General features: G+C 44.2%; 1 protein-coding gene across 1 annotated transcript in view; it reads left to right on the forward strand.

The window, feature by feature from the left end:
* Window positions 1-6182: 6182 nt before the first annotated feature.
* LOC138301625 (olfactory receptor class A-like protein 1) overlaps window positions 6183-12785 on the forward strand; it is a 74581-nt gene continuing 67978 nt past the window's right edge. Inside the window, exon 1 of the mRNA XM_069242138.1 lies at window positions 6183-6228. Coding sequence (XP_069098239.1) covers window positions 6183-6228 — 46 coding nt within the window. The remainder of the gene's footprint in view (window positions 6229-12785) is intronic.

The raw sequence follows: 12785 nt of genomic DNA on the forward strand, positions 1-12785 counted from the left end.
TACCGTTAACTCCAACGGTATCTCCAGCGCGAGCACAATGCGCTACCAGTGTTCTAGTTGGCGCGTGTGCATCGGGCGAGCGTGTGTTTCATTGCGTGCACACGCGTTATTTTTCCTTGCCTGGAGCGCATTTGATCATACATACCGTAGTGCTTCTACCTTACATTCGACGCGCTGTTGGTATCGAGTGCTTGCTTTCCCAAGCCTTCTGATTTTCTGTTGCTTCGCACTCGCACGAACGACGAGAAACATAGAAGAAGGACTCTACTCTGAAACTTTCCGTTCATCAAAATAGAAGTTGGACTAGGAAGGATTGCTGAAAGGCCATCTTTCGTGGGACTTTTGTTTATACACAACCATAATTTTTTTTTTTCTTTTTCTTTTTCTTTTCTTTTTCTTCTCTTTTTCCTTTCCTTTTGTCTTTGTTTATTGTTTTTTTGTTTTACTTTCTTTGAAAAGAAATGCAAAACGTGTTGCCACCATCACCTTTTTTACAGGACCCAGGTGATCCTCCTTTGGAATGGCGATTATGGTTACGCTCATTCAAAACCTATTTAGGAGCTATAGACGGCCATAAATTTAGGCCTGAGAGAAAAAAAAGTTTAATGTACTATTATTTGGGTGTGGAAGGACACAATATTTTTGACCATCTACCAGTTTATGAATTACGTGAAGAAGAGGAATTAGATGAGTTCGAGATGGCTGTTGCGCAGCTGGACAAGCATTTCACTAAAACTAAGAATGTTGTAGTACATAGATACAAATTCTTTACCAGAGCACAAAATCCTAATGAAAGTGTGGATTCTTTCATTACTGCTTTAAAAGTGTTAGCTGCCAAATGTGAATTCGAAAATTTTACCTCACAGTTGATACGAGATCAACTTGTGGCAAGATGCTACTCTAAAAGAATCCAAGAAAAATTGTTAACATGCAAAGATACGTCTTTGGACAAAGCCATAGACATAGCGAAGAGCATTGAGTGTTCTTTAGAGGATGCTAAGCAATTAGAATTGTCTTTATCTAATGTTTCCATTTCAGGTGCAGTGGTGAATTCGCAGATCAATGATCACAAGAAACAGTTTCTCCCTGAGAAAAAAACAGATTTTACCCCACTTTCGAAAAATGCCTTATCTTCCAGAGTAAACCAAAAGACTATGGCCCTCATTCCAACCGCGGCGGGCGGTGGTCGCCGCCCGCCTGGCGGGAACCGCCATATGGCCGCTCTGCGGTCGAAAGACCGCTGGGGCCATTCTGACTTTCCCGCTGGGCCGGCGGGCGCTAGCCAATATAGCGCCCGCCGGCCCAGCGGGAAAGCGGCCTGCAACACTGAAGCCGGCTCTGAATGGAGCCGGCGGTGTTGCAGGTGTGCGACGGGTGCAGTTGCACCCGTCGCGCTTTTCACTGTCTGCTAGGCAGACAGTGAAAAGCATACTTGGGCCCTGTTAGGGGGCCCCTGCACTGCCCATGCCAGTGGCATGGGCAGTGCAGGGGCCCCCAGGGGCCCCAGGACACCCGTTCCCGCCAGCCTGTTCCAGGCGGTAAAGACCGCCAGAAACAGGCTGGCGGGAAGGGGGTCAGAATCCCCATGGCGGCGCTGCTTGCAGCGCCGCCATGGAGGATTCGCCCAGCCGGGGGAAATCCGGCGGGAAATCCGGCGGGAAACCGCCGGACCCACTTTTCCATTTGCGGCTTTACAGCCGCGGTCGGAATGGGCTATGAAGCACCGCCAGCCTGTTGGCGGTGCTTCAGTCATCCGTGGCCCTGGCGGTCTTGGACCGCCAGGGTCAGAATGACCCCCTATGTGTTACAGATGTGGATCTTTGAACCACGTTTCTTCTTTTAGGAATTGTCCTGCGGTCAACCAACAATGCAGGAACTGCAATAAACTGGGACACTTCTCACATGTTTGTAGAGGTGGGAAGAGGGGCAGTGTTCACTGTGTTCTTGATGCTGATAAAGAAAATGTGCAACAGGATGATAATGAACTTGTATTAGTTGTCAAGGACAATTTGTCATCTGCTAGCAAAATGGTTATGGATCCTGACATTGAGGTGCTTGTGGGAGGTGTTACTGTCAAATTGTTAGTGGGTACAGGAGCACTAATTACTATTGTCTCATTTGACAAATTCAATGAGTTTTGGAGTGATAAAACTCTTTTTCCTCCAGACGTTACTACCTTGGCGTTTGAGGGGAGTAAAATTGACTTGATTGGGTATTTTTGGACTACTTTGTCCATTTCTGGCGAGACCATTCATGGGAAGGTATATGTGGCAAGAAAAGGTATTAATGTTTTGGGCTTAATTCATCAAGCTGATTTTAAATTAATCATCAAACCAGGAAGGAATAGACCTGTGTCTATTGATAGGAGCAACACCAACTGTATCAAAACATCTTCTGAGGTGGTTTGTCCTTGGCAACGGAGGTCCAAGGGATTGTTTCAGGACAAGTTGGGTAAAATATCTAATGTCACATACACTATCAAACTAAAACAGGGAGTTGTCCCTGTGAAGCATAAACTGAGGAATGTTCCATTTAGTGTAAGAGCAGAATTGTCTAGGTTGTTGAGGGATATGTGTGAACAGGGCATAATAGAGAAGGTAGAGGCCACTCTTTGGTTATCTCCTATTGTTCTAGCGAAGAAACGTTCTGGAGACCTGAGGATGTGTGTGGACTTAAGAAGTGTGAATGAAACGATTTGGGTTGATAGTTTTCCGTTGCCTAGGATTGATGATTTAATTGCAAAAGCCGGTTCTGCTAGTTGGTTTACGAAATTAGATCTTAGATCGACGTACCACCAAGTAGAGCTTGATGTTGATTCTCGTTATCTCACAGCCTTTGTAACGCCAGATGGGACTTTCCAGTTTTGCAGATTACCTTTTGGTTTAGCATCTGCGGCTGCTGCTTTTCAGAGATTAATGACTGACATGTTCCCCAACAATCCCAATGTAGTCATGTTTCAGGATGATATGATAGAGTTTTAGAGGGAGTCTTGCAAACTCTAGAAGAAAGAGCTGTCACTTTAAGAAGAGACAAATGTCTCTTTAAAACTCGGGAAATAGAGTACCTAGGACATGTTTTATCTGAGCACGGTGTCAAACCCAGACCTAAATTAGTGAAGAGCATTCTCGATGCTCCTGCGCCTAAGACCAAAGAACAGTTGCTTTCTTTTTTGGGATTATGTGAATTTTATGCAAAGTTTTGAAAGGATTTTGCTAAGACTTCTGAATTTTTTAGGGCTATGCTTAAAAGTAAGCAATTGTTCTTTTGGTCTAAAGAGTGTAATGAGGCTTTTGAGCAAATTAAACAACAGATTGTCAACTCGCCAGTTTTACAACCTTTTTCAGATAGTAAAAAGACCATTGTAATTGTGGATGCATGTGAATATGGGTTGGGCGCAGTGTTAACACAGGTTTCTTATGGGGGCAAGGAAAGCACCATTGGGTTTGCTTCAAGGACATTGCGGGTGGTTGAGCGGAAGTATTCCGTAATTGAAAAAGAACTCCTGGCTTGTGTATTGAGTGTGGAAAAATTCAAACAATACCTCTGGGGTAGACATTTTATATTAAAAACTGATCACCGTCCCCTGGTGGAAATTTTATCAGGAAAAAAAATTAAACGCTCAACTGCTCGCATAGCCCTGTTATCTGCCAAATTGTTAGAGTTCAATTTTTCGATTGAGTACATTCCAGGGGGAAAAAACACTAGGGCTGATTGCCTATCCCGTTTACCTATATCAGATGAAGAGGAACAACATGAATGGGAAACTGAGGTAGAAGAGTGTTTTATAGCGTGCATTGCTGAGACTTTGGATGAGGATGTTTGGATTAAGTCGTTACATAATGACAAACTGTTGTGCGATGTCATTCATTATGTTAAGACTGGGTGGCCTAGAGAGAAGAGTCTCTCGCCTAATTTACAACCTTTTTGGAAAATTTCTGAGGAATTATCTGTTGAGGGTGACAAACTCATTAGAGGTGACAAACTTATTCCACAAGAGTGTCTTAGGAGAGATCTGATTCTCAAAGCACATATTGGACATCTTGGTTCTACTATCACAAAAAGGAAGCTAAGATCAGATTTCTGGTGGCCAAGGATGGATAAGGAAATTGATGAGCTAGTGAAGAATTGCCCCAGGTGTTGTGTAAGTGACAAAGTTCTGGTTACTCAAGGAAGTTGTGATTCCTTTGTTCCATCACCAGCAAGAGCTTGTCAGAAAATTGGTTTAGATTTTCTTGGTCCTTATCATGTACTACCTCCAGACTTGAGGTATTTTATGGTTATAGTAGATCATCTCTCTAGATGGGTTGAGGTATTTCCTATAAGACTTCCCACTACACAAAGTGTTATTAAGTGTCTAAAAGATGTTTTCATTCGGGAAGGATTACCTGAACATATAATGACTGACAACAGAGTACAATTTGTATCTACAGAGATGTGCCATTTTTTGAACAGTTGTGGTATCAAACACATAAGGACGCCTCTTTATCATCCTCAAAGTAATGGTATTGTCGAACGCTTCAATCGTGTACTTGTTGAGTGTATCCAAGCAGCAATTAAAACTAACATGTCTGTGAGGCAAGCCATTAAAGAATTGATTTGGTCTCATCGCACAACACCACACGTTGCCACTGGCAAGACTCCTTTTGAATTGATGAGGGGAATGATTGTGACCACAGAACTATGTCCTTTCTGGATGATTGAACTATTTCATGAAGGTAGTAATCTTAGGGAGGTTTGGCAGTCAGCAAAAGGTAATTCTGATGAAATGGGAAGGAATATGTTAAAAGTTACACCGAAGATAAAGGTTCTCCAGGTTGGTGATTGGGTGAGAGTTAAAGATCCTTTGCTAGTCAGAAAAGGCTTTTCAAAGTTTAAAGAGCCCCAACAAGTTCTGGAAGCACGCAAAAATGCTGCTAGATTGTCTGATGGATGCTGGTGGGGTGTCACACATTTAGCTTTAGATCCCAGTGTTCGAATAAGGGGTGAGCAAGAAGGTTGTCAAACCAGTAGCGATGAAACCGATGTTCACAACTCTTCTAATTGTACAAAGAAGGATTTTCACTGTAAAAGGGAGGATAAGGGTAAGCGGGAATTCCGCAGGGAGTCCCGTAGACCGGCTAAGTTCAGTGATTATGTAATGTCGTAGACTGGCTAAGTTCGGTGATTATGTAATGTCGTGAAAACTACTTCTATTGCCAACATTCTTTTAGTAGATTGTTACCTTGTATTTTGTTTTACAATAACTTTGTATATAGTTTTACAGTAGATTGTTACCTTGTATTTAGTTTTACAATAACTTTGTATATAGTTTTACAAACGCATCAGTTTTGTTTGTTCAGGTTAATGTTGTTACTTCCATTGTTTGTATTTGTTAAATGAAAATTGTTTTTTATTGAAAGAGGGGGGATGTTGCGATGTGGCTTAGAATTTGTGTGTGTCATGTGGAATCCCCTGACGGAGCTTATGATGTCGGTATATTCCACATGACGCTTACGGAGTGAGAGTCGCGTTTCTCCTTCCTCTGTGCCCCTTGTACTTTGTTTACTTAAACCTGCATATTGAAGATAATATACCGTATGCCTACCGCGACCCTCTTCGTTGGAGTCTTCACTTCAGATCTCTTAGCTCCGCACTTCCCGAGCACTCCCATCTAGTAGTAGATAGGACTTTTTTTTACTTCCTTTTAAACTATTTGGTCTTCTGTTGCCATAAAGAATTTTAACTCTGAGCCTTGGAGATGGGGAAAAGAAAATCTCATTGGCTTCTAGCTGTGTGACTATTGACAATTTTTTGGCCGGAGCTGTGGGGGCTGATACTAAGGAAATAGATCTGACTGAGAGATCCCTCTCTTTGGATTTGGGGTGCCCTCTGGACCATCATTTGGTGGTTGCTCCCATCTTCAATCAAGTGGAGCCTATGACTTCCACAAAGGCTGAAGTAACCATGTCTACTGAACTTGCCCAGGGCTTTGCAGCACAAGTGTTGCCCTATGGTTGAATCCGTTTTGCCAAGCACAGGAGAAATTTTAAAAAAACGTTAATACAAGCAGATAGGGCCATGAGCTGCGTTATAAATTATTCTCTGGTTTTGGGTGATGTCACACAAGTGCCCCCATGTGCACCAACTTGGGCATCCTTTTTTTGCAACTTAATGACACCCTTAAATCCTGCTTGACGCCCTTGATGGTCATTCTTCCTATGTTGGAAAATGGGTTATTGGAAAGGGCAGGTAAGTACCTACACTTAGCAATAGGCCACTAACCTCCACTAAGGTCCAGTTAGGTCTCAGTAAATTAAACCCAGCTCAACCCTTGGTAGCTTGGCAACAAGCGACAAGGCTTAACTTAGGAGACAGAGTGTAAAGAATTCAAATATCATAAAACAGTAATTAAACAGGAAAAAGTTTAAAAATCCAAAACCAATTAATAAAAATAGACTATAGTTTTATCTTTAAAATGACACAAAAACGAATAAAATCGGATAAGGGGAACCGGAGATATGAATTTTTAAAGAATTATTATTTTCTAGCACCTAGAAACAAAAAGCGCCAATCTGGTCGCACCTCGACCGAGCAAAGTCAAAGTTTAAGGCTGACCGCGATGGAGCCCGGCTCGGCTACAGCCCGCGGGAGGCCTCGGTCAAAAGTTTACCTTCAGACTCAGTCGTTTTTCTGAAGATTTTCTTCAGCGGGATGAACCTGCCAGTCCAATCTGACCTCCTGGAACTCTTCTCCGGATACGCGTCGCAGGAGCCCTTGGTGGAGACTTTTACCTACAGACTTAGTCGTTTTTCCGAGGTGAAAATCCTTCGACCGGTGCACACCTGGATCTTGATCCGACGTCCTTGGAGCCCTCCTCTGATACGCTAGCTGGGAGGTCCCGGTCAACTTTCTACGTTCGGACTTAAGCCCTCATGACAACCCTGGCGGTCGGTGGTAAAGCCACTTTAACCCCACCGGCCGATGCCCACACTACCTCCCTGGTGCGGGTCCCGACCAGTGGCCAACACCAGGGAGGGGGTTAATAAATCCTCGGGTGCGTCGCACCCAAGGATTTTTTTTTTTTTTTTTTTATACCCGGGAGACACAGAAGCTTTTCTGTGTCTCCCCTTGACCCCCACCCGCTCCTTTGTGACGGCGCGCTGACGTCACCTTGTTGATTTCCTCACCGGAGCAGGAAGCAGCCGTAAGGCCGCTTCCTGCTCCGATTGGGAAAACTGCCCCAAACGGCCTTCCCCACGTTCGGGAAAGCCTCGTAAGAAAGGGGAGAGTCTCCCCTTTCTTACGAGGCCTTCCTGAAAGTGTCTCCTGGCCCCTGATGGCAGCACAGCTGCGATCGGGGGCCAGGAAACACCACTAGACAGCAGGGATTTCACTTCGGGGGGTCGGCCCCCTCGGAAAACAGGCACCCCCCACCAGGGTCATATTTTTTTTAAAAAGGTGGGCGTCCCATGGGGGGCGCGATCACTTTCGATCGCGCCCCCCCCCCAGGGCTAAATTTTATTACAAAAATACAAATAATAATTTAAAAAAAGAAATGGACAGAGGGTCGCCCGTTGGCAGGATGACCCCCTGTAGGGGCAATATTTTTTTTTTGTAGTTGGAGGGTTTCCCTGGGGGACATTTTGGCCCCCAAGGAAACCATACAACTACTAAAAAAAATATAGCTCTATATATATATATCTATGTATAGCTATCTACATGGATATATCTATAGATAGATCTATATATATATATATATATATATATATATATATACATATATTTATATATATGTATACATATATATATATATATATATATAGATAGATCTATATATATATATATATATATACATATATTTATATATATGTATACATATATATATATATATATATATATATATATATATATATATATAGAGAGATCTATCTATAGATATATCCATGTCGATAGCTATACATATGTATATATATATATTTATTTAGATCACTTTTGTCAATACATGTGTGGTTTCCCTGGGGGCTGCGATCGGCCCCCAGGAAAACAAGACCCACATATAAAAGTGATATATATATATATATATAAATATATATATATATATATATTTGCCACCAGTTGTCTTGCAGTTGCAGCTTGCGTCTTCAAAGCACTGTCGCTTTTAGGCAGCAATAAAAAAGTCAAGTAAGTATTGTGATTATGTTTCTGCTACAAAAGGATCAGACTTTTGTCTAGTGGCAGTTTTAGTGTCATAAAGAAGCGCAGAAGATTTATATGCATACTGCAAAGAGCAAATCTGTATTTTATGTAAATAGCTGAGTACATTAGTAAAGTCAGCCATTACCTGCGCTATAATACAAATGAAATGTATGTGCGAGGTGGGGGATGGCTATGCAGAGATGAAGGGCAGTTTTGCTGGGTGGTAATGAGGGAATCTGAGGAGGAGGGAGTGGGAGCACCAATAATGATTGTTGGACTGGGCGCAGGAGGTGCTAAAGACTGTGACGAATGGTATGCAACAAGGTGTTTTTTGAGTGTCTTGAAAGAACGTACTGATTGAGGGAAGAAGCGCAGGTAAGATGGCCTCTACTGTTGCACGTATCTCACACACACCTTCGATTTTGTGACTGTCTACTTAGGCTAGTGTTTTAGAGCAACAGTTTAGCCAATAGCAGAGATGGCATCTTGATGGATTACTGCTGCCATCACTCGGGTTATAGAGGACAGCTCTGACATAGAATCAGAGACTGAGAAATCAGATACTGAGACAGCATCTGAGGGATAGGACAATGGCGCAGACTCTGGGAGTGACCTTTCATTCGGAGGAGTCCTATTCGATAACTCCTCTTCCAGTAAATTATGAGGGAGGTGATGAGGACAGTCCTGCTGTCCCTTCGCAAGCATAGTCTGTGCAAGGGGGTAATAGTGGGTTAGCCCAACCCAGAGAGCAGGTGAATGCGGCGGCAAGCAGAGAGAGAGAGTGCTCTCTGGGAGCTCCCCAATTTAGCTCAGCCCCAAATTCCACTGCCCAAATCGTATTGTGGAGACATCAAAATTATCTATCACAAAACAAACTGGTTTTGTAAGGCAGGCACCTGTGTTTTTGGTGCTGGGTTTGGCGGCCATATAGAGAAACATACTAAACCCAAACATTTCTGGAAACTAGACATTCGGGGAAGTCCACATAGGTGTGACTGTTGTGGATTCCCCAAAGTTTTCTTAACCAGAATACCCTGCAAAGCTGAAATGTTGAATAAAAACTCAATTTTTCTCGCATTTCTGTCACACAACCTACAGGAATATGCTGAGATCCACAACATATCTACCACCCAGTGATTCCTCACCTGTCCTGATAAAAACACTACCCCACTTGAGTGCCTATACCTAGTGTCTGCGTCAGGAATGGATCACCCCAGGGTCAACAGCTACCTCATGTAAGGACCAACATTGACCGTTGTGTGATCTATTCCTGTTGCGGGCACCAGGCCTATCCACACAAGTGAGGTACGATTTTTATCGGGAGACTTAGGGGGACGCTGGGTGGAAGGAAATTTGTGGCTCCTCTCAGATTCCAGAACTTTCTGTCACCGAAATGTGAGGAAAATTGATTTTTGTTAGCCAAATTTTGAGGTTTGGGTAACAGAACCTGGTCAGAGCCCCACAAGTCACCCCATCTTGGATTCCCCTAGGTCTCTAGTTTTCAAAAATGCACAGGTTTGGTAGGTTTCCCTAGGTGCCGGCTGAGCTAGAGGCTAAAATGTACAGGTAGGCACTTTGCAAAAAACACCTCTGTTTTCTGTCAAAAAATGGGATGTGTCCACGTTGTGCTTTGGGGAATTTCCTGTCGCGGGCTCTAGGCCTACCTACACAAGTGAGGTACCAATTTTATCGCGAGACTTGGGGGAACGCTGGGTGGAAGGAAATTTGTGGCTCCTCTCAATTCCAGAACTTTCTGTCACCGAAATATGAGGAAAAAGTGTTTTTTGGCCAGATTTGGAGGTTTGCAAAAGATTCTGGGTAACAGAACCTGGTGAGAGCCCCACAAGTCGCCCCATCCTGGATTCCCCTAGGTGTCTAGTTTTAAAAAATGCACAGGTTTGGAAGGCTTCCCTAGGTGCCGGCTGAGCTAGAGGCCAAAATCTACAGCTAAGCACTTTGCAAAAAACACGTCAGATTTCAATGTAAAAATGTGATGTGTCCATGTTGCGATTCCTGTCGCGAACATTTGGCCTACCCACGCAAGTGAGGTACCATTTTTATCGGGAGACTTAGGGGAACACAGAATAGCAAAACAAGTGTTAATGCCCCTTGTCTTTCTCTACATTTTTTTCTTCCAAATGTAAGACAGTGTGTAAAAAAGACGTCTATTTGAGAAATGGCCTGTAATTTACATGCTAGTATGGGCTTCCCGGAATTCAGAGATGTGCAAATAACCACTGCTTCTCAACACCTTATCTTATGCCCATTTTGGAAATAGAAAGGTTTTCTTGATACCTATTTTTCACTCTTTATATTTCAGCAAATGAATTGCTGCATACCCGGTATAGAATGAAAACCCATTGCAAAGTGCACCTCATTTATTGGCTCTGGGTACCTAGCGATCTTGATGAACCTACAAGCCCTATATATCCTCGCAACCGGAAGAGACCACCACACGTAACGGTATATTGCTTTAAAAAATCTGACATTGCAGGAAAAAGTTACAGAGTAAAACGTGGAGAAAAATTGCTGTTTTTTTCAGCTCACTTTTAATAAAAAGATTTCAGCTGTTATTTTCTGTAGGAAAACCTTGTAGGATCTACACAAATGACCCCTTGCTAAATTCAAAATTGTGTCTACTTTTCAGAAATGTTTAGCTTTCCGGGATCCAGTATTGGTTTAACACCCATTCCTGCCACTAACTGGAAGGAGGCTGAAAGCACCAAAAATTGTAAAATGGGGTATGTCCCAGTAAAATGCCAAAATTGTGATGAAAAATGTGGTTTTCTGATTCAAGTCTGCCCGTTCCTGAAAGGTGGGAAGATGGTGATTTTAGCACCAGAAACCCTTTGATAATGCCATTTTCAGGGAAAAAAACACAAGCCTACTTCTGCAGCCCTTTTTTCCCATTTTTTTTAAACAAACGAAATTTTAACTGTATTTTGACTAATTTCTTGGTCTTCTCCAGGGGGAACCACAAACTCTGGGTACCATTAGAATCCCTAGGATGTTGGAAAGAAAGGACGCAAATTTGGGGTGGATAGCTTATGTGAACAAAAAGTTATGAAGGCCTAAGCACGAACTACCCCAGATAGCCAAAAAAGGGCTCAGCAAGGGGGGGGGTGGGGGGAAGGCCCAGCAGCTAAGAGGTTAACACTCTAACTGCCACGGCGGTACAAACAAACAGCATGGCGGTCACCGCCAACAGACAGGCGGAAGACAATGTACTGCCCACACTATTATGACAGGCCAATCCGCCACCTTTTCCGGGGCGGATTCAACGCGAACAAAAACACTGCGGAAACAGGACTTGGAAGGGAAAACACTCACCTCTACACACCCCACAAGGAACCAGGACGCCATGGAGCCTGAACTCCAAATACTCCCTGCAATTGTCTTCCTGCTCCTCTACCAGGAGCACGACCAACGGCGGCGACAACCACGGTGAGTAAAGCACCTACTACACAGGGGAGGGGGGGAGGGAAAAGAGAGTGACACACACACGCAACACACAACACCCCCACCCCCACCATCACCTACAACAACACACACACCAATACATGCTGAAACATTACATTTAGATACCCCAACCCCCTCTTGAAGAACGCAAGGATAAAAGGAAATGATTGTAACCATTGTAATCAATAAACATCCATTAGTCAAAAATGTATAGACACTATAAACAAATTTGTACACCAAGAATTCAAGTCCAGGTGCTGCACCTATATAGTCCGTGGACCACTGGGCCCAAAATGCATGGGCTAGGCCAACACAAGATACCCGATCGAAATGGAGTAAACACTGCAGGGACATCAGATAGAAATAAAACAGGCACCTCAGGGGAAGGGAAGGGGGGCACCTCAGCCGGATGAGTGCACGATGCCAGCTCCACGAGGGGGCTCCACGCCCATTGATGTATGCTGGGGAGTGCAAAGCCACAGTCTCTCAAGTCTCTACAGTGGGTGGGTTGCCCACTGCTTTATCCTGGTGAGTGCCAAGCCACAGTCTCTCAAGTCTCTCAAGTGGGTGGGTTGCCCACTGCCTTATCCTGGGGAGTGCAAAGCCACAGTCTCTCAAGTCTCTCAAGTGGGTGGGTTGCCCACTGCTTTATCCTGGGGAGAGCAAAGTCACAGTCTCTCAAGTCTCTCCAGTGGGTGGGTTGCCCACTGGTTTATCCTGGGGAGTGCAAAGCCACAGTCTCTCAAGTCTCTCCAGTGGGTGGGTTGCCCACTGCTTTATCCTGGGGAGTGCAAAGCCACAGTCTCTCAAGTGGATAACAGTCTCCACTGGTTCTGGAGGGGGCTTTGTGCCCAGAGTGCTTCATCCTGCCAAGGACTGAGGTAGTGAATGCCTTTCTCCACTGGTTCTGGAGGGGGCTTTGTGCCCAGAGTGCCTCATCCTGCCAAGGACTGAGGTAGTGGATGCCTTTCTCCACTGGTTCTGGAAGGGGCTTTGTGCCCAGAGTGCTTCATCCTGCCAAGGACTGAGGTAGTGGATGTGATACTTCACTGACGGTGGGGCAACATGGAAGCTGCCCAGGCCCCTGGAACTGACCACCAGCCACTTTCAGATGACCACTGGGGATAGTAGCCATGTCTGCGGTGGTACCA

This window comes from Pleurodeles waltl, chromosome 6, assembly GCF_031143425.1.
Source record: "Pleurodeles waltl isolate 20211129_DDA chromosome 6, aPleWal1.hap1.20221129, whole genome shotgun sequence".
NCBI lineage: Eukaryota > Metazoa > Chordata > Amphibia > Caudata > Salamandridae > Pleurodeles > Pleurodeles waltl.